The sequence below is a fragment of the Mirounga angustirostris genome, unplaced genomic scaffold (genome assembly GCF_029215605.1).
Source record: "Mirounga angustirostris isolate CCGP_5_RB_7025 unplaced genomic scaffold, mMirAng1.0.hap1 SCAF_1, whole genome shotgun sequence".
Lineage (NCBI taxonomy): Eukaryota > Metazoa > Chordata > Mammalia > Carnivora > Phocidae > Mirounga > Mirounga angustirostris.
In genome coordinates, this window is record NW_026991709.1 from 205810291 (window position 1) to 205832024 (window position 21734).

The following is a 21734-nucleotide window of genomic DNA, read 5'->3' on the forward strand; positions in this document are numbered from 1 at the left end:
AGCTTCAAGAGCTGAGCAGCAAGGGTTACCTGCGTGCAGAAATGCGAGGGCCATCACTCCTTCCAGGTATGTGTAACCTTGGGAATGACTGTACCCTAACCCACCCGCTATCAGGAGCTACTCAGTTCAACAATTAGCTGTCTTTTCCTTCTCCTCTTTCTTGTGCTCTGCTTTAAACATTCTCTCTTTCCCCTTGGATTGTGGTTTCCTTCCTCACCACCCTGTTCAAACTATGCTGTCAAATATCCCTAAAATTTTCCTGCTGGCTCCAATCCAAGAAGCTGTTCAGCTTCATTTTCAAAGGTTTTGTTTTCTACTTAACATCCTCTTCTCCTTGATAATTCTGTGCTTTTTCTCTGCCTCTCTGGCCATTCTTTCCTTCCCCCTCCTTTTTCTCTGTCCTGTACCAAGAATATTAATATTATCCCCATCTTAGGGATGAGAAAACCGGGGCACAGAGTGATTGTAGTACCTGCTTGAGGTCACACAGCTTGTAAATGGCAGAGTCAAGACTCAAACCCAAGCCACCTGGCTCCAGATCTTTGCCATAATGTTCCTCCTACAGGATTCTGCTCTGATCTCTTTTTCTGCTCCCTGTCCTAGAGGACACTCTTGATTCCGTGGCTTCAGTCGCCACCTTTGTGCAGATGGTTCCCCAACTCTGGAGTCCCATCCATCCTTCTGGTTCCAGATCAAATAACAATATCAATAGCCACAATATCAACCTTACATTTATTGAGCACATACTTTAGCCTGAAATTGTTTTACCTGCATTATTGTACAACACCTTCACATTACAGATGCAAAATAGCATCAAGGAGAGGTTGTAGGACTTGTTTAAATTCTCACAGCTGTTTAGTTGCAGAGGCAGATAGTAGATCATAAAGTCTATCAAAATATTATAAGCTTCTTGAAGGCAAATGCCTCGTGCCCTCACCTTTGCAGCCTCTTCCTATCTTATATATAAGAGGTGTCTGATCTATATCTATGGAATCAAATTTAAGTGAGAGAGTGTGCAATTTTTTAATATCTCAATATATATATTTATACATCTTTATATAAGTATATATACATATATATTTATACATCTATATATAAATATGTATACATATATATATCTATAAAGCTTAAACAAAATGTAAAAAAAGAGAAGCTCAAACAAGATGTTTCCTGCTTTTTGGCAACTGGAGGCAGAGTCCTGGACACTTCTGGAATGGGGATTAATTGTTAATTCAGTTACCTGTGAACTCTCTGCCCACATCACTGGATGCAATAGGCAGTGTAACAGAATGAGCATCTGGCCAAGAATAAGAATAGGACTCTAGTGCAAATAGAATGGTAACGGAGACAGCTAGCATTTATGGAGTGATTCCTGCCAGACATTGTGCTTCACGCATGCCCTTGTTTGTCATCAGACCCAACCCCAGGTGGTAGGCAATGCTGTCACCATGTTTCATATAAGGAAACAAGTTAAACAATTTGCACAAATAGTGTCCAAGCCACTTGACCTCCAGGCACCTGTTTCCTCATGGACAAAAAGAGTCAGTGGATGATTTCTAAAGTTTCTTAGCAGTCTGGGATTCAGGCATGCTCATGACTCTGGGGAAACCCTAATTTAAGATGCATGCACATATCACTGAGCACAGGGTTACTGGCTGGACTGGAAGGAGACCCTGAAGACTAGCCTTGAGGAAACATCGTGGTGCCCAGACTGCCTGAGCTTTAGGAAGTAGGAAATGCTTTTCAACCTTATATGTGTTACTAAAGGGCTCTGTGAGCTATAGTCATCATTTGGGCAGGTGTATTAGTGCAACTTCTACAAATTAATTATTACACAAAAGTAGAGGCAGGGAAATTTAAATTCATTCAGAAATATGCCAGGGCCCTGCCATTAAGCAGTTCACAGCTCAGCTGAGAACATATTCATTGGACAAACAAAAATATTCAAAATGCTCCATGAATGCAGTTGCGAAACTGGTAACAACTGGCACCTTCTTTGATGAAGGATGGGAGCACGGAAGGATGAATAACAGCCGCCAAAGATGTCAATATCCTCATTCCCTGGAACCTGTGAATATGTTACCATAAATGCATAGGGCAGGAAAGACTTCACCACTACCCTCTTAGGGTCTCTGGCTGAAAGTAAGAATTAAGCTGACATAAGACAAATTAGTAGGAGAGAAGCATACAAGTTTTATTAAATTGAAACGTGTACATGAGAGACTTCACAAGAGAATGAAGACCAGAGCAGAAAGTTTTTGTGCCTTTTCGACAAAGGTATGAATTTGTGAAATGACAAGGCAAGGGGTTTGGGCTAGGAATGGTGAATTGCGAGAAAGTGACTAGGAGGTCTGTGGGAGGGAAAGCTGGAGGAAAACAAGGGCTATTTCACTGAGTCCGTTTGTACAGATCCATTTCAGTGTTCATTCCCAGTCTCTGGTGATAAGGACATTCTTTTCTTCCTGGCACGTGGAGGGCATCTTTCTCAGGGGAAATTTTATGGCCTGATTTTAAGTAGGAAAAAGTAGATCAGAAACGCTTTCTGCATGGGCTATTTCTCAGGTGACTTCCACTCCAAATAACCAACACGCCAAAGCGGCATATTTGGGGGTGGCCTGTCGTGAGCAACTTCACGTGGTCAAAGGGACTTTACAGATATGGATTAAGCTAAGGATCTTGGGATGGGGAGATTATCCTGGATTATACAGGCAGGCTCATTATAATCATGAGGGTCCTTTTTTTTTTTTTTTTAAAGATTTTATTTATTTATTTGACAGAGAGAGACACAGCGAGAGAGGGAACACAAGCAGGGGGAGTGGGAGAGGGAGAAGCAGGCTTCCCACGGAGCAAGGAGCCTGATGCGGGGCTCAATCCCAGGACCCTGGGATCATGACCTGAGCCGAAGGCAGACACTTAACGACTGAGCCACCCAGGCGCCCCAATCATGAGGGTCCTTATAAGAGGGAGGCAGGACGCCAGGAAGGAAGGAAGGAAAGAAGGTGCTGCTGGCTCTGAGGATGGAGAGGAGACTGTAAGCACGGAATGTGGGTCACCTCTGACCATTGGCAGTGGAAAGAAATGGATTCTCCCCTAGAGTGTCCAAAAGGAAGCAGTCCCGCCAACACTTTAATGTCAGCCCAGTGAGACTAACTTTGGATGTCTGGCTTACAGAACTTAGTTTTTAAGCCACTAAGTTCACGGTAATTTGTCAACAATCAGAAACTCATACAGGGAAATTCAAAAAGAGTTAGTACCGCCCTCCCTCCCACTCTTAAAGGGTCACCGCTAGTCCATAGGGTTTTGTCTTCCAAATCCTGCAATCAGTCTAGAATGCCCCCAAATCACCAAGTAACATATCACACCTCCTATTGGACTGTCACATCTGGGGAGCGACATCTACTGGAAGAAAAGGCACCCTTTCCTCAAGTCACTGTCACTGGAAACATGCCAATCTCAGCGGCAGCTCTTATGCATGCAGCTTGCGTGGGATTTCTATAAGAGAGGTTGTGGGGGGTGGTAGGTTATCAGCAGGAACCCAGCACCTGAGTTTAATCTCAGCTCTGCCACTGACTAGCTCTGGGAAATGGAGCAAGTACCTTAGCCCCTTGGTGCCTGTTTCCTTTTTTTTTGTTTTTAAGATTTTATTTATTTGACAGAGAGAGAGCAGGGAGAAGGGGTAGAGGCAGAGGGAGAAGGAGGCTCCCCACTGAGCAGTGAGCCCAATGCGGGGCTCGATCCCAGGACCCTGGGATCATGACCTGAGCCGAAGGCAGACGCTTAACGACTGAGCCACCCAGGCGCCCTGTGCCTCTGTTTCTTAATGTTCACAAATGGGATGATGCTAACAGCACTCACCTCCTAAAGTCGTTGCAAAGCTGAATTAAGTTTATGGGCCTGGTGCTTAGAATAACGCCTGGCATGTAGTAAGAGCTCTTTTCCCCTTAGATGTTGTAGAGGCCAGCCTTCGTATTTTGCCCAGCCCCCCACCAAGGAACTCCTCTCTCCAAGACATAGTATCTCTCTGCAAGGAAGGTTTCACTGGTGTGTTTATAGGCAGGATGGAAGAGTGGTTGCATCATAGGGCATGCAAATTTTTACTCCCAAATTCCCATCTCCTCCAAGTCTTGCTTCAGAGCGGCCAGCTGCCACATCTCCTGGGCTTCCCCAGGAAAGCACACACACACACACACACACACACACCATCTTGTCCAGACTCTCAGCCTCAGACTGTCTCTCAATCACCTGATCCCAGTCCTTCATGCACAAGATCGAAGTTATCCCAGTCCCACCTAACTAGTCCATCCTGACCTACACCTATCTCCCCACTTGATAAACAGAGACCCTTCTATTATTAGGACCCACTTTCTTTTTTTAATTTTAGCCATATTGAGGTATAATCTAGGCACAAAAAATCGCACACATTTAATGCATACATCTTGATAAGTTTTTATATATATGCATACACCATACATCCATAATACCATCATCACCACAATGAAGGTGCCAAGCATATCCATCACCTCCAAAAATTTCCCTCTGCGTGCGTGTGTGTGTGTGTGTTTGGTGAGAACACATAACATGAGATCTATTCTTTTAACATATCTTGACAACAACACCGTATTGTTAACTATAGGTACTAGGTTTTATGGCAGATCTCTAGAACTTACTCACCTTATATAACAAAAACTTTATACCCACTGAAAAGCAATTTCCCATTTCCCCCTCTCCCTAGCCCCCGCTAACCGTCAATCTATTCTCTGCTTCCATGAGTTTGACTACTTAGATATCTCATGTAAGTGGAATTGTGCAGTATTTGTCCTTCTGTGTCTGACTTATTTCACTCATCATAATGTCTTCTAGTTTCATAGATGTTGCTACAAATTACAGGATTTCCTTATTTTTTAAGGCCAAATAATACTCCATTGTGTATATATGCACCACATTTTCTTTATCCATTTATCTGCAGGACCCACTTTCTCAATGGGTAACCAAAATTGCAAATAAGGTGACTGGTCACCAGGGCTAAATTTCAACCAGTGCACACTAGAAGAGCCCCTGGTTGGTTGTTCGTATTGAAATATTCCCACACCATTTGTAAATAATCACTGCCCAAAACCAGCTCCCACCACACTCCTGCCAGCCCAGACCCTGCCCTGAGATTCCAGCCACCTCCCCACAATTCAGCAGCTAAAATAATATCTGCTGCAACAGAGAAGGGTCTCCAGTGTCCACTCTGATTGGTCGATTCCTGCACCATACCAGCTGTTAATATTGTCCTTGCAAATGGCAAATAATTCTAGACATTAGTAGGTAATAAGGGAATGAAAAGAAGGTGAGGAGAAAACTAGCAATCAGAGTGTTGTTGGATTTCTCAGGAAAGGGAAAGAGAAGTCACCCATCCATCCAGTAGCTTCAGGTCTTTGCAGAAGCAGGAACATGGCTGCTGACCCCACCAGCAGCTGGGAAGGTTTGGGGAAAAGAAAATACCATTTTATCAACCATGGTAGAGGCAGCCTGCATTTCCCAAGAAAACAAAAAAAATACTTCCCTTCCAAGAAGCGTTTCTAGAATCTTGCCAGTCCTCCCTCAAGAGGAAGACTGATTCCTATCCACTTGAATCTTGTAACCAAGAGAATGTGGTAGAAATGGAGTTGCATGGTTTCCAGGGCTGGGTCTTAACAGGAGACGTAGACTTGTTGGCTGGGGCACCCCTACTTAGAGCTCTGAACCACCATGGAGGCTGCATGCCTGAGGTCACCATGTTGGCAGGAAGGCCAAACTCCCCAAGTCTGAGGCTACATGAAGGGAGAGCAGCACAGAGCCAGTTCCCAGGTGCTCTAGCCCCAAACACTGCCTAACTGCAACTGTATAAGGAACCCCAAACCAGACTCACCCAGCTGAGCCTTTTCCAGATTCCCAAAGCACAGAAACCATGAAAGATAAGGAAATGGTCGTTGCTGTTTGTTTTTTTTTTAAGATTTTTTTTATTTATTTATTTGAGAGAGCGAGAATGAGAGAGAGTACATGAGAGGGGGGAGGGTCAGAGGGAGAAGCAGGCTCCTCGCCGAGCAGGGAGCCCGATGTGGGACTCGATCCCGGGACTCCAGGATCATGACCTGAGCCGAAGGCAGTCGCTTAACCAACTGAGCCACCCAGGCACCCGGTCGTTGCTGTTTTAAGCCATTTCATTTTGTGATAGTCTTTATGCAGCTGAGGATAACTGATACACAGTCCTTGGAGACTTTCCTGGAATCTTTCCTCATTCAATTCATGTGTCTCCCTTCTGCTTCCCTGTTCCAGGGCTCTGTTTTCTGCTGAGTTTATCAGAAGTCGTGGATCATAAGAGCATAGGTAAGTGCCCAATACCTGACTTCTCCACAGCCAGAGACCAGGAAGGGTGTAGACCAAGGGCACACCTGGGACCACTCACATCCTCCAAGGGGCTAGAGCAAAGGGGCTTGTTCTAGGAGCAGAACTCAGGGATGCTTGCTCCTGTCATTCTTTTTAGTTCATCATTTCATCAAATTTTAATGTATCGTTTTTAAGTTTCATTTATTTAAGTAGTCCTGAACTTACGACCCCGAGATTAAGAGTCACGTGCTCTTCCGACTGAGTCACCCAGGCGTCCCTTAATGTATCTTTTTATTTTACTGTCCTTTGTCTATTTGTTTGTTTTCAGTAACCACAATGTGCCCAATGTAGGAATAGAACAGTGACTAAAATACACAGCCTCACGAAGTGAGCATTCCAGTGGGGAGAGACAAAGCATGACAGTAACCATTTCATTCTGATCATAAGCGAGGCACCAAAAAAAAAAATGAAGATGACTTCAGGCTAACTTTAATCCCTCGGAGATCTCACTAGATTCTGATTCAGCAGGTCTAGTGTGGGGCCTGAGATTCTGTCTCTAGCCAACCTTCAGGGGACACCTTCTGAGTAGCCAGATTGCCCACTGTGGCCCCATCAGGTTCCCTGTCCCCACTACCTATGAACACTGAAGTTCCCAGCTTTCTCCACTAGACCCAAAGCTCGAGATCCTTCCTCAGCTCAGTTCATTCCCAAGAGGGCTCAAATTAAGATCTTTAGGGTCTCTCTGTCCAAATGAAGTTATACATAGGGTTACAAAGATAATGTGTACCCATATCAGAATATACCTCCTGTGGACCCCTACAAATTCAAAATTTTATAATCCTAGCTGATACTTATTATGTGCCAGGCACTGCCCAACACACTTTATATGTATTAATTCACTTACTCTTCACAATAACCCAGTTTACAGATGAGGGTATTGAGGCACAGAGAGATGAAGACATTTGTGCAAAGACACTGGTAAGTGGCAGAGTCAGAATCGAACCCAGGGTCTTTTTTTTTTTTTTTTAAGATTTTATTTATTTGCGAGAGAGACAATGAGAGACAGAGAGCATGAGAGGGAGGAGGGTCAGAGGGAGAAGCAGACTCCCTGCTGAGCAGGGAGCCCAATGTGGGACTCGATCCTGGGACTCCAGGATCATGACCCGAGCCGAAGGCAGTCGCTTAACCAACTGAGCCACCCAGGCGCCCCAAACCCAGGGTCTTAACCAATTCATTCCCCTTTTTATAAATTCTGCAATGATCTTGAGAATAGCACAATTTTATCACATTGAAATTTTTGTGTTAAAATTAATTTAACTGCCAACCTCGGTCTTTATCATGAAAACAAATCTCTTTTTTCTGTACCTTGGGTTTGGTATCTCTCATTTTGTAATGTACTGAGGTCTCACAAGAGGAAAAGGGTGTAGACTTCCTGATCCTCAAGAGGTCCTGGTCAGAGGCAAAAGCAAATGATAACAGGACATCTCTTTTTTTTTTTTTTTTTTTAAGATTTTATTTATTTATTTGAGAGAGAGAGAATGAGATAGCATGAGAGGGGGGAGGGTCAGAGAGAGGGGCAGACTCCCTGCTGGAGCCCGACGTAGGACTCGATCCCGGGACTCCAGGATCATGACCTGAGCCGAAGGCAGTCGCTTAACCAACTGAGCCACCCAGGCGCCCGATAACAGGACATCTCTTAACCCCAGCGGATGTTTGACCTGTTCCTCCTTCTCCCTGCAGCTCCCTGTAAATGCCCCCGGAATGCTGACTGTGTCAACAGCACTTACTGTACATGCAAACATGGATACACTTCTATGAATGGGAAGGAATTCTTCACATTTCCCTTGGCTACATGTGAAGGTAAGGGATAATTTTCGAACCACCCAGAGGCGGGAGTGGAAGGGAGACAGCATAGGGATCTTGGGGAGGCAACTGCCAATAATGTGCACTGCTAAAAAAATATCTACCAACTCCACCCTCATCAAGAAAGAAATGCTTTCATGAAATCAGCATTTCCTCTTTATTTTTTTTAAGAGAGAGAGAGCATGAGTGGAGGGTGGAGGTAGGGGCAGAGGGAGAGAGAGAATCCCAAGCAAGCTCCATGCCCAGCAGAGGCTCGATCTCACAACCCTGAGATCATGATCTGAGCTGAAACCAAGAGTACAATGCTTAACTGACTAAGCGACCCAACCATCCCATCATTTCCCTTTATTTATTTGGAAGTCCTAATATACTTTTCCACCCCATTCATGGCTACCTTCTCTTAACTTCATAATCAAACATGTCTTTCTCTACTATTATTTTTTTAAACTCATCACTTATTTCCCCTTCCAAGATGCACTGTTTTCCATCATTTCATGTGAAGGGGATGAGAGTACCCTCACTGTGATGAGCACTGAGTAACATATAGAATTGTCGAATCACCATATTGCCCACCTGGAAATAATATAACACTGTATGTTAATTATACTAGCATTTTTTTAAAAAGATGCTTCATTTCATCCTCACTTCCCCTCCCCCAGTAAAGAGATGAGATCTTTAAAATACTGTAATTTCACCCCAACCCCATCTCCCCTGCCACACCCCCCATGATTTTAACTTTATCTCAAGGTTCACTGCTCACCCCTGCTTCCTCTTACCTTCATTTCCCCCTTTGTTGAGGTTTCTGTACTTCCTAGTTTCATACTTGTTAATTTGTTGTTTGTTTGGAGCACTTCCTGACATGCTTTCTTCAAACTGGTCCACATAACTAATGTCTCTCTCCATGAATGCATCATCTCGCATTTCTTTGGCTCTAACGAGTAGGTTCAATCCTGCCTTGGTGGGGGACATTTTGTTCCATCCTCTTCTCCAAGTGATCCATCAGTGAATACCCCAGTGATCACAGAACCAACTGTCTTCAAGCTTACAGGGTTGCAGACAAAACTTCCAACACCAGTCTGAGTCTCATCCCTTTGTAGTGACTTCTGTCTCAGGCTTAGGTTTCTTGCAGACGCCCCAGGAAGAACATCCTTGCTTTTCATTGGCTAGGGGTGCAACATGAAAGCTGGAAGGAAGCTGGAGGGGAGAGTGCCTGGGAGATGGGAACGAGACGGCCTCCTCCAAAGAGAATGGTTGTTGAGTGGGCAACCGAGAGCATCTGCTCTGCTATATCACAATCTGAAAATTCCCAACTTCATATTTGCCATACCAGATTGGGAAATCACACATCTTCACTACCCACCTGACATTTGTAGAGGGGCTCAGGACTGGAGACACATTGACTTAATCAAGACATTCTAACTCAATTAGTTAATCTAGCAAGTGTATTACTCTGCTTGGGCTGCTATGACAAAACACCACAGACCGGGTGGCTTAAACAACAGAAATTTATTTTCCCCACAGTTCTGGAAGCTGGGAAGCCCAAGGTCAAGGTTCTGGCAGTTCCACTTTCTCAGGAGGCCTCTCTTCCTGGCTTGAAGATGCCTGTCTTCTTGCTCTATCTTCACATGGTCTTTCCTCACTCTGTTCACACAGTGGTCAGGCAGGTGGAGAAGCTCTCTTGTCTCTTCTACAGACACTAATCCTAACAGATCAAGGCCCCATTCTTATTACCTCATTTAACCTCAGTTACATCCTTAGAGGCCCCATTTCCAAATACAGCCACACTGGGAGTTAGGGTTTCAACACGTTGAATTGAGGGGACATACATACAGTTCATAACAGCAGACACAGTCAGTTTCCCACTTATATGCTCTCAGCACTTGCCATTCTTTTGCATATCAAGTCTAAGGCTCTCTCTGGGTACTGGAGACCACTCAGTTCATGCTCAGGACAGGTGGAAGTACTGGAGAGTTAACTATCCCTGCAAGCACTTCTCTGCCAATGAATGTGAAGATTTGGCAGATAAAAGCATTGTCAATAATGGCCAAATTATGGAAAAAGCCCAAACGTCCATCAACTGTGAATGGATAAAGAAGATGTGAGATAGATATATAGATATAGATATAGATATATAGATATAGATATATATACACAATGGAATATTACTCAGCCATCAAAAAGAATGAAATCTTGCCATTTGCAATGACATGGATGGAGCTAGAAGGTATTATGCTAAGCAAAATAAGTCAGTCAGAGAAAGACAAATACTATATGATTTCACCCATGTGGAATTTAAGAAACAAAACAGAGGAGCATAGGGGAAGGGGGGAAAAAAGAGAGAGGGAGGCACACCATAAGAGACTCTTAACTACGGAGAACAAATTGAGGGTTGCTGGAGGAGAGGTGGGTGGGGGATGGGCTAGATGGGTGATGGGGATTGAGGAGGACATTTGTTGTAATGAGCACTGGGTGTTGTATGTAACTGATGAATCACTAAATACTATTCCCAAAACCAATATTACACTATGTGTTAACCAACTACAATTTAAATAAAAACTTAAAAGAAAAAAAGATTTGGCAGATAAATACCCCAGCCCCCTCACCCCTCAGGGAGTCACTCTGCAGCGTGTGCTCTACACTCCTCCCAGAGGGTCCCAGAGGAATCAAGTCCCAATTGCCCACAATGGAAACTTCCCTCTTTACTTTCTGTCTGGCTTTCACTGTCTCATTTCACCACTTCCCTTCCAGTGTTTTCTGGGGTCACCTCCCACATAAAGTACTTGAACATGAATTCCTGTCTCAGTGTCTGCTTCTGAGAGAATCCAACCAAAGTCAAAGAGGAAAGGGAAGAACAAAGACAACCCACTACCTTAACTGAGTTGTCCTGGAAAGTCAGGACAGATTGGGTGGAGAGGGTATAGCCTCTGGAACATATTACATGTTCCATAGATCTCTGTGAAATTAATGGCCAAATTGCTCTTTTGTGTTCCAGATATTGATGAATGTAAACCACCCATTAGTATATATTGTGGAGCAAATGCTGCATGTCAGAATGTTGATGGAGGTTTCCACTGTCTCTGTAATCCTGGATACAAACTCCTCTCTGGGGGTACTCAATTCCAGATCTCCAGTGAAAACACTTGTCAAAGTAAGGAAATTCTTGTCTTCTTGTCTCCCTTCTTATTTTTCATTGAGTCTAATGCCAGAAAATATGTGTGTGTGTGTGTGTGTGTGTGTGTGTGTGTGTGTGTGTGTGTGTGGTGAAGCTAGTACATGTTTCCATTTTCTGGAGGTAAATGGATGATGGAAAGAGGAGACAAAAGGAAAGAAGGAAGTTTAGAGAAATAATGAGGTTAATAAGACAAGTGGACTTTGGAAATGGGGGTGACAATGTGCTGACTGAGACAGGATTTTTTGAATTGCAAAGAGGAGCACACTCAGGCTAACTTAAACAGAAAAGATGAGTTTATGAAAAGGATGCATGGATATGTCTTGGAACTCAAGAACAAGAACATAGCAGAGCTTCTGGAATGAACTGAAATGGAGACTTCACACTATCAAGACACCCCAGGCTCTGAAGCTCTTTGGGTCTACTCCTTTCTTCTTTTTCATTGCAAAATGACTTTCTCTGCCTTCTTAGCCCACAGGACAGGAAATATGGCCACCAACAAGTCCAAATTTTACCATTGTTAATGATCAAACCACCAAAGAGAGATCAACTGACTCTCTTTTGGACCTAATTGTAAATACTGTGGAAATGTACCAATTAGTCCAGTTTGAGTTATATGCCCACCCTTGGATCTGTGTCCAGGGGGAGGCACCTTCTTGTATAAGCATGAACACTCTCTTGGAAGCCACATAGACAGGGAAATCTATGCACAAGAAATATGGGAGATGTAACTGGGAGACACAAGGGGAAGATGGTGGAGTAGGGACATCCTGAGCTCACCTCCTCCCTTGAACACACCAAGGCTGCAACTACATATAGAGCAACTCTCTCTGAGAGTGACATAAAGACTAGCAGAGCATCTCTTCCACAGCTAAAGATAGAGATAAAGCCACATCAAGAAGGGTAGGAGAAGCCAAGAGATGGTCAGGTCAGGAACCAAAACCCCCAGTGCAGCAACAACAAGCTGGAATGTTACAAGTGCAAAGGTTCTCCCTGAGCAGCAAGGAGTTCAAGCTCTCACTCACCTGGGGACCTGCACCAGGAAGGCAAGCCCCCATATTGTCTGGCTTTGAAAATCAATAGGTCATATCTATCAATAATTACTTTAAATCTAAATGCTCCAATCAAAAGACATAAGGTAGTTGAATGGATTAAATAAAAGATCCATCTATATGCTGCCTACAAGAGACTTACTTCAGACCTAAACACATACACAGATTGAAAGTGAGGGGATGGACAAAGGTATTCAAGCAAATGTAAACAAACAAGCAAACAAAAAGCTAGGGTAGTGATACTTATATGAGACAAAATAAACTTTGAAACAAAGACTGTCATTACATAATGATAAAGGGATCAATCCAACAAGAGGATATAACAATTGCAAATATCTATGTACCCAACATAGGAGCATCTAAATATATAAGGCAAATTTTAACAGACATAAAGGGAGAAATTGACAGTAATACAATAATAGTTGGGCACTTTTTTTTTTTTTAAGAAAATTTTATTTATTCATTCGAGACATGGAGATACAGAGAAAGAGAGAGAACATGAGCAGGCGGAGAAACAGAGGGAGGGGAAGAAGCAGGCCCCCTGCTGAGCAGGGAGCCCAATGCAGGGCTTGATCCCAGGACCCTGGGATCATAACCCGAGCCAAAGGCAGACACTTAACCATCTAAGTCACCCAGCCGCCCCATAGTTGGGCACTTTAATACTCCACTTACATCAATGGATAGATCATCCAGACTGAAAATCAATAAGGAAATAGTGGCTTTAAATAATCTCTGAACCCAACATGAGGCTTGAACCCATGACCCTGAGATCAAGAATCACATGCTCTACCAACTGAGCCAGGCAGGAACCTCTGACCTAAAATCTTTGCGACATAGTAAAAGCAGTTCTAAGAAAGAAGTTTCTTTCTTAGAACTACCTCAAGAGACAAGAAAAATCTCAAACAATAAAACCTTACACCTAAAGGAATAGAAAAAAAAAAGAAGAAGAACAAAGCCCAAAGTTAGTAGAAGGAAGGAAATAATAAAGATCAGAGCAGAAATAAATTAAACAGAGACCAAAAAAAAAAAAAGCAATAGGAAAAAGTTAATGAAACAAGAGTGGGTTCTTTGAAAAGATAAACAAGTATTAAACCTGTAGCCAGGCTCATCAAGAAAAAAAGAAATTAATTAATTCATTAAATCAGCAGATACACCTCCCAGGGTGTATACCCCATGGGGCTGTTGCAAAGATTAATTGAGGCATAAATGGAACAGTACCATACAGACCACTTAAGACAGTGTCTACAAATGTTTGCTGATATGATTCACATTTCATCTGATTCTCCAATATATATATATATGGACTCCCTCTCCTTGGGCAGAAGACATGAATAAACATTTCTCCAAAGAAGACATACAATGGTCAAGAGACACATGAAAAAATGCTCAACATCATTCGGCATCAGGGAAATCCAAATCAAAACCTCAATGAGATACCACCTCACACCAGTCAGAATGGCTAAAATTAATGTCAGGAAATGACAGATGTTGGCAGGGAGGCAGAAAAAGGGGAACCCTCCTACACTGTTGGTGGGAATGCAAGCTGGTGCAGCCACTCTGGAAAACAGTATGGAGGTTCCTCAAAAAGTTGAAAATAGAGCTACCATATGACCCAGCAATTGCACTACTGGGTATTTACCCCAAAGGTACAAATGTAATGATCCAAAGGGGCACGATGTTTATAGCAGCAATGTCCACAATAGCCAAACTATGTAAAGAGCCCAGATGTCCATCAACAGATGAATGGATAAAGAAGATGTGGTATATATATATATACAATGGAATATTATGTAGCCATCAAAAAATGAAATTTTGCCATTTGCAACAATGTGGATGGAGCTGGAGGGTATTATGCTAAGCGAAATAAGTCAATCAGAGGAAGACAATTATCATATCTCATTGATATGTGGAATTTAAGAAACAAGGCAGAGGATCATAGGGGAAGAGAGGAAAAAATGAAACAAGACTAAACCAGAGAGGGAGACAAATCATAAGGCACTCTTAATCTCAGGAAACAAACTAAGGGTTGCTGGAGTGGTGGGGGCGGGAGGGGTGGGGTGGCTGGGTGATGGACATTGGGGAGGGTATGTACTATGGTGAGCGCTGTCAACTGCATTAAGACTGATGAATCACAGACCTGTACCTCTGAAACAAATAATACATTATATGTTAATAAAAAAATAAAATATAATGTTTTAAGTGGTTAAACTTGCAAAAAAAAAAAAGATGTGAGTTCAAAAGAAAAAAAAGGACAAACAAAAAACAGACTCTTGGGGTGCCTGGGTGGCTCAGTTGGTTAAGCGACTGCCTTTAGCTCAGGTCGTGATCCCAGGGTCCTGAGATCTAGGTCCACATCAGGCTCCCTGCTCAGGGGAGAGCCTGCTTCTCCCTCTCCCTCTGCCCACTGCTCTGCTTACTTGTGCCCTCTCTCTGTGTGTCAAATAAATACATAAAATCTTTAAAAAAAAAAAAAAAAAAAACAGACTCTTAACTATAGAGAACAAACCAGTGGTTGCCAGAGGGGAGGTGAGTGAGGGGATGGGTGGACTAGGTGATGAGGATGAAGAGTACACTTATCCTGATGAGCACTAAGTAATGTACAGAATTGTTGAATCACTATATTGGACACCTGAAACTAACAGAATACTGTGTGTTAATGATACTGGAATTTTAAAATTAATAAATAAAAAATTTTAAAATAAAAAAATAGAGTATGAGTTCAGCCCCTCTTTTCACCTTCCTGTCCACCTCTCCACCCTTTTACTCTCGGTTCCAACAAAAACTTCCCTTGATTTTTTTTTTACAGAAACCACTTCCTCAGCAACAACCAAAGGCATGAAGGATGTGAGCATAAGCCCAGTCCTTGAACCCAGCCAGGTAACAAATGTTTACAAACCCCAAAATTAGCAGGTGGAGGTGGATACTATATATTATATGTCCACTATACACTGTATACCATCTGTGTATCATAAATGTGTGACATGTCATATATATTATATATTACATGTTATTCTATGTACTATATGTTAATATAATAGTTTTTAATTATAGTATAATAGAAATTAATTATAACACAATAGTACAATGTTACATATAATTTATATTATGTATAGCTGAACTATATAAATATACCACTATTTATCACTATATGTATATTGCTATATATCTCACAGTAGAGATAGAGTGTGTATGTACATATGGATGTGTGTGTGTGTGCATGCACACACATGCACACGTGTGTGTATACTGCCCCCTAAAGATAGGATCCATCCCAGACCAAGAAAGACAAAGTGAAACTGTATTAGGGGCACCTGGGTGGCTCAGTCGTTAAACATCTGCCTTTGGCTCAGGTCATGATCCTGGGGTCCTGGGATCGAGCCCCGCATCAGACTCTCTGCTCTGCGGGAAGCCTGCTTATCCCTCTCCCACTCCCCCCTGCTTGTGTTCCCTCTCTCGCTGTCTCTCTCTCTGTCAAATAAATAAAATCTTTAAAAAAAAAAAAAAAAGAAACTGTATTAGGGTATGCTGAGCTGCTACAACAAAGAGGCCCAAATATCCAACAGCTTTAAAAAGATGGATCTTTATTACTTTCTGAGTTAACGGTCCAGGCTGGTGAAAGGACTCTGCTCCATGAGGCCATTAAGGGTACTCACATTCTTCCCATACTGCTGCTCCACCATCCCCTGGCATCTTGTCCTCAATGACATGACCAAAACTGGGTTGCTGCAATGTGGTATTTGTACCAGTGGATAGAGGGGAGATGAGTCCAGGGCAATTTGCCTAGAGCACAAAGTGAAGAGGGGAGAGTGGAGAAAAGGGCATCTACTCACTTGATTATATGCTAATGAAGTTGTGATAATTTCCTTGGAGATCTGTCTTAAAGCAACAACCCAGAAGTCGAAGGTATCACGGCAAAACCTAGCTGCAAGGGAAGCTGGGACAACGTGGTCTGTATATGGGGAACATGGTCCAGGAAAAATTTTAAGGAATTCATTCAATTAGTAAAAGGAAGGGGGAGGGGAACAGATATTGTAGGCAGTTACAAAAGACAGACCAAGAAAGTGCCTGTTAAAACAGAGGAGCATAGAAGAAGGGAGGGAAAAATAGAATGGGACAAAATCAGAGAGGGAGATAAACCATAAGAGACTCTTAACCATAGGAAACAAACTGAGGGTTGCTGGAGGGGTGGGGGCTGGGAGGATGTGGTAACTGGGTGATGATCATTAAGGACGGCATGTGATGTAATGAGCACTGGGTGTTGTATGCAACTGATGAATCACTACATTCTACCTCTGAAACTAATAATATACTATATGTTAATTAACTGAATTTAAATAAAATTGAATTAAATTAAAAAAAAAAAAAAAGAAAGTGCCTGTTAGGTAGTAATCACTTAGTGTCTGTAAACTGACTCTGAATGTTAACAGAGAGAATGACCCATGTCTCCAAGAACCTAAAGTCTAGCAGAATGGGCTCATCCCTTCCTCTCCCTACTCCCCACCTTCACCCTGCTCTACTCCAAAGGGACCATTCACATCTTGCCCTCCAAGCTCCAGGCCTCCAAGTACATGCTGATCTCTCTGCCTGCAACTCTGTTCCCAGTTCCTCACCTGGCTGGCTTCCTTCTACCCTTCTCTGCTCAAGACTCAATTCAGGTTGCACATCCCCCTGGATGACCTCCCTAAACCCTTCCATATGAGTTTATATCATGTTCTTCCCCATGTTCTTCTGTGGAGGTTAGAAGTATAGACAGCGGTTCAAATCACAGCACCACAGTGACAAGTAACATGGGCAAAATGACACAGCCCTCTGTATTAGTCAGGGTTCTCCAGAGAAACAGAACCAATAATAGACATAGATAAAAAAGATTTGTTATAAAAAATTCATTCATGCAAATATGGAGGCTGACATGTCCCAAGTTCTGCAGTGAACAAGCTAGAGATCTAGGAGAACCAATGGTGTCATTCCAGTTCAACTCCAGAGACCTGAGACCATGGAGAGCTGATGTTTCAGGCAAGCCTGAACAACAACAAAAAAAAAACAGTGTCCCAGCTTAAGGCACTCAATCAGTCAGGCATTCAGGCAGGAGATAATTCCCTCTTACTCAGACATCTTGTTCTGTTCAGGCCCTCCACTGACTGGATGAGGCCCACTAAAATTGGGAAGGGCAATCTGCTTTACTCCATCTACCCATTCAAATGTTCATTTCATCCAGAAACACTATCACAGACACACCCAGAATCATGCTTGACCAAATATATCTGGGTACCCACTGGCCCAGCCAAGCTGACACATAAAATTAACCATCACACTCTGCAAGATTGATTTACTCATCCGTAAGATGGGGGTCATCATGGCACCTACCTCCTTGGAAGGATGGGAAGGTTAGATGAAATACTATATGTAGAGTACTTAGCACAGTGCCTGGTCCAGAGTACACCTGCCATCCAGGTTATCCATTGTTACCTCTGGTGGACTCAACATTTCCATGATGTGTCATCACCACCTAGAGAGTGAGCTTCTTGAGGGCAGGAATCAGCCCAAGCCCACACTGGGAGTTCAACAAGTGTCCATGGAAGTCATGAACAAATAATCATGTAATTAACAGGAACATTTCATTATGAAGTTTCATTGCCCATTTCCTCAAAAATTTAAACATAATATTCCCATATGACCCAGCAATTCCACTCCTAAGAATATACCCAAGAGAATTGAAAGCAGAGACTCAGATACCTGCATGCCCATGTTCCTAGCAGCAGTATTCATGGTAGCCAAAAGGAAGAAAGAGATCAGATGTCCATCAACAGATGAATGGATTTGTTTTAAAGTAGTATATCCACACAGTGGAATATTATTCAGTCATAAAAAGGAATAAAGTTCTGATTCATGTTACAACATGGGTAAACCTTGAAACCATCATGCTGGGTGCAAGAAACCAGACACAAAGGTCACACAGTGTAGGATTCCATTTCTATGACGTGTCCAGAACAGGCAAATCCACAGAAACAGAAAGCAGATTAGTGGTTGCCAGAGCCCAGGAGAAGGAAAAATGGGAAGTGATTGCTTAATGGATTTTATCTCAGGATGATGGAAATGTTCTGGAACTACATACAGGTGGTGGTTGCACAACATTGTGCATATACTAAATTGCTACTTCATTGTATACTTTAAAAGGGTGCATTTCATGTTGTGTGAAGTTCACCTCAATTAACAAATCCATTGCCAGAAAAAGGTACAAAGTCTTCAGGCTGGATCAGACTCTACAATAGTGGTAGCATGGAGGACATTAGGAGAAGGAAGGGAAAAATGAAGGGGGTGGAATCGGAGGGTGAGATGAACCATGAGAGACTATGGAATTCAAGAAACAAACTGAGGGTTTTAGAGGGGAAGGGGAAGGGGGGGGATGGGATAGCACGGTGATGGGTATTAAGGAGGGCATGTATTGCATGGAGCACTGGGTATTTTATGCAAACAATGAATCATGGATCACTACATCAAAAACTAATGACGTATTGTATGGTGACTAACATAACATAATAAAATAAAATAATAAATAAATAAAAATAAAAAATACAATAGCAATTCTGAAGGGCAAATGCTCTGGTGCCTACTCTGTACGAATGAGTTTAAACCAAGGTGATTTCAGCTGTCATTTAGAGGACTAAGGTATGTTTTCTATATTGGGCAGGAATGGGAGGCTGCTTGTAAACTAGCAAATTCAGCTCAGAATTTCCACAAAGACTCAGACCGAAAGAGCAAAACCTTGAAAAGATTTATTTGAACCCTGGTTCTAAATGTTTCTCCAGCTTTTTTGATATATCACTCTGCTTATAACTCTTTTGTGCGATAGCATTTTCCTCCCAAGGCATTCATGCAGCCCATGAACACTTGCTGAGCACCTGCATTTGCCAAGGACTGTTCTAGGTACCATTTTGTGAGCAAGACAAAGTCCCTATCCTATCCAGTACTTTGCTGTCTAGTACTTTAACATACAGGCATACCTCATGTCATTGTGCTTCATTTTATTGTACTTGCACTGCGATTTTTACAAATTGAAGGTTTAGGGAACCCCACATGGAACAAGTCTATTGGTGACATTTTTCCAACAGTGTTTGCTCACTTCATGTCTCTGTGGCACATTCTGATAATTCTCACGGTATTTCAAACTTTTTCATTATTATCATATTGGTTGTGGTGATCTGTGATCAGTGATTTCAACTCGCTGAAAGCTCAGGTGAGCATTAGCATTTCTTAGCAATAAAGTGTTTTTAGTTAAGGTTTGCACATTGCTTATTTTTATTCATTGATTGATTAATTGGCTTTTTTTAAGTTTTTATTTTAAGTCCAGTTAGTTAACATACAGTGTTATATTAGTTTTAGGTATACAATATAGTGACTCAACACTCCCACACATTACCTGGAGCTCATGGGTGAAATAGGTGATGGGGATTAAGGAGTGCACCTGTCGTGATGAGCACCAGGTAATGTAAGGTTTGTACATTTTTTAGACAGAATGTTGTTGCACACTTAAAAGACTACAGTATAGTGTAAACAAAACTTTTATATGTTCTGGGAAACCAAAAACTTTATTTGAATAGCTTTACCGCGATATTCACTTTATTGCGGGAGTCTGGAACCAAACCTACAGTACCTCTGAAGTGTGTCTGTGCCCACAAATCCCCTCAGGATCTTGTTAAAGTGCAGATTTGGACTCAGTCCCCCAAGAGGCTGCATTCCAAATGGGCGGCCAGGTGATGCTCATGCTGCCACTACAAAGACCACACTTTAAGTACAAGGATGTGGGGGTTCGCATAAAAATCTTCTTTCAAATCACCTATATTACAATTAGATTATGCCTATATTTATAAAACTTCACCTTGGCTCTCCATTCTTCTCCCCTCTGGTTCATCACTTTGCTTTACCTCTTAGATAAATTTCTTGACTTAAAAAGGCCAGTTAGAATGTCTGAGCTATAACTCTACTTCTCATTTTCTCAGCTTTGGCTCCACTGACACTTGAGCTTGGGTCACTTTCCGGAGAGGGCAGGGGAGGCACGGCCCTGTGCATTATAAGTTGTTGAGCAGCATCCCTGGCCGCCACCCACTAGATACCAGTAGCATCCCTCAGTGCGGGGGATGTCTCCAGACATTACCAAATGTCCCCGAGGAGTCAAAATCGCCCTAATGGAGAACCACTGGTCTATTTCTGGCAACCTTACCACTTCCCTGTTGGTAAAAGATGTTCATAATAACCAACCCTCATCTAGTGTGTACCAGGCACAGACACTGTTCTAAAAAGGTAGCATCTCTTAATTCATTTAATAATTCCAAATACTCTATGGGGTCCTTTTATTGTCCCTATCCTAATATGGGGAAACTGAGGCACAGAGAAATTGGGTGATTTTTCCAAGTTCACACAGCCTTTCAATGGTGGATCAGGATTGAAACCGGGTCCTCTGGATCCAGAAGCTGCTTTCTTGTGCTTTCTACTTTCCCTCAGGGTGTGGGATCTATCAGATTGGATTTGTATTCTTATTCTTTGTATCTTCAAAGCTGCAACATGTTGTTGAGATATTCGAGTCACTTCTCGCTAATAACACTCTACCGGGAACGGGAGAGAAGAGCAAAGTCGCATCTTGGGCCACAAATGTTCTCCAGCAAGTGGAATCAAATGCTCTAGAAACTGCCTTGAAATCCCCGGAGCAAAAAATCCAGAAAATCCACAACAGTACTGTGGGTAAGAAGAGGATATGGCCTGATGCACACAGGGGGTTCATTATAAGCTGGAGTCTGGGTTACACAATTAGAAAAATAAATACCCTGCCTGGGTCCACTTATACAGACTTCTAGAAAATGCAAGTTAACCTATAGTGATGGGTGGAGGGGGGAGGAGGGAGAAAATTTGAGGAGACTGTTGGGTATGACATGTTCAGTACCTTGATTATGGGGTTGGTTTCACAGGAATATAGTATATACACAGGTATATACACTCAGTAAAACTCATCAAATTGTACACTCTATTATGTGCAATTTATTACACATTAATCACAGCTCCATAGACCTGTTAAAAAAAAAGAAAGAAAGGGGGTACCTGGGTGGCTTGGTTGGTTAAGCGGCTGCTTTCAGCTCAGGTCAAGATCTTGGGGTCCTGAGATCGAGTCCTGTGTCAGTCTCTCCCCTGCTCGTGCTCTCTCTGCTCTCTCACTCACTCGCTCTCTCTCTCTCTCTCTCTCAAATAAATAAATAAAATCTTCTAAAAACAAAAAGAAAGAAAGAAAAGATTGCCAATCGTTTCCAGTC

The 21734-nt window shown here is 42.5% G+C and overlaps 1 protein-coding gene across 1 annotated transcript in view; it reads left to right on the forward strand.

Annotated features, from left to right (window-relative positions):
* The window catches only part of ADGRE3 (adhesion G protein-coupled receptor E3), a 41801-nt gene continuing 20067 nt past the window's right edge, over positions 1-21734 (forward strand). Inside the window, exons 1-6 of the mRNA XM_045862828.3 lie at positions 1-66; positions 6301-6351; positions 8092-8211; positions 11207-11362; positions 15242-15312; positions 20988-21171. Coding sequence (XP_045718784.1) covers positions 42-66; positions 6301-6351; positions 8092-8211; positions 11207-11362; positions 15242-15312; positions 20988-21171 — 607 coding nt within the window. The 5' untranslated portion in view covers positions 1-41. The remainder of the gene's footprint in view (positions 67-6300; positions 6352-8091; positions 8212-11206; positions 11363-15241; positions 15313-20987; positions 21172-21734) is intronic.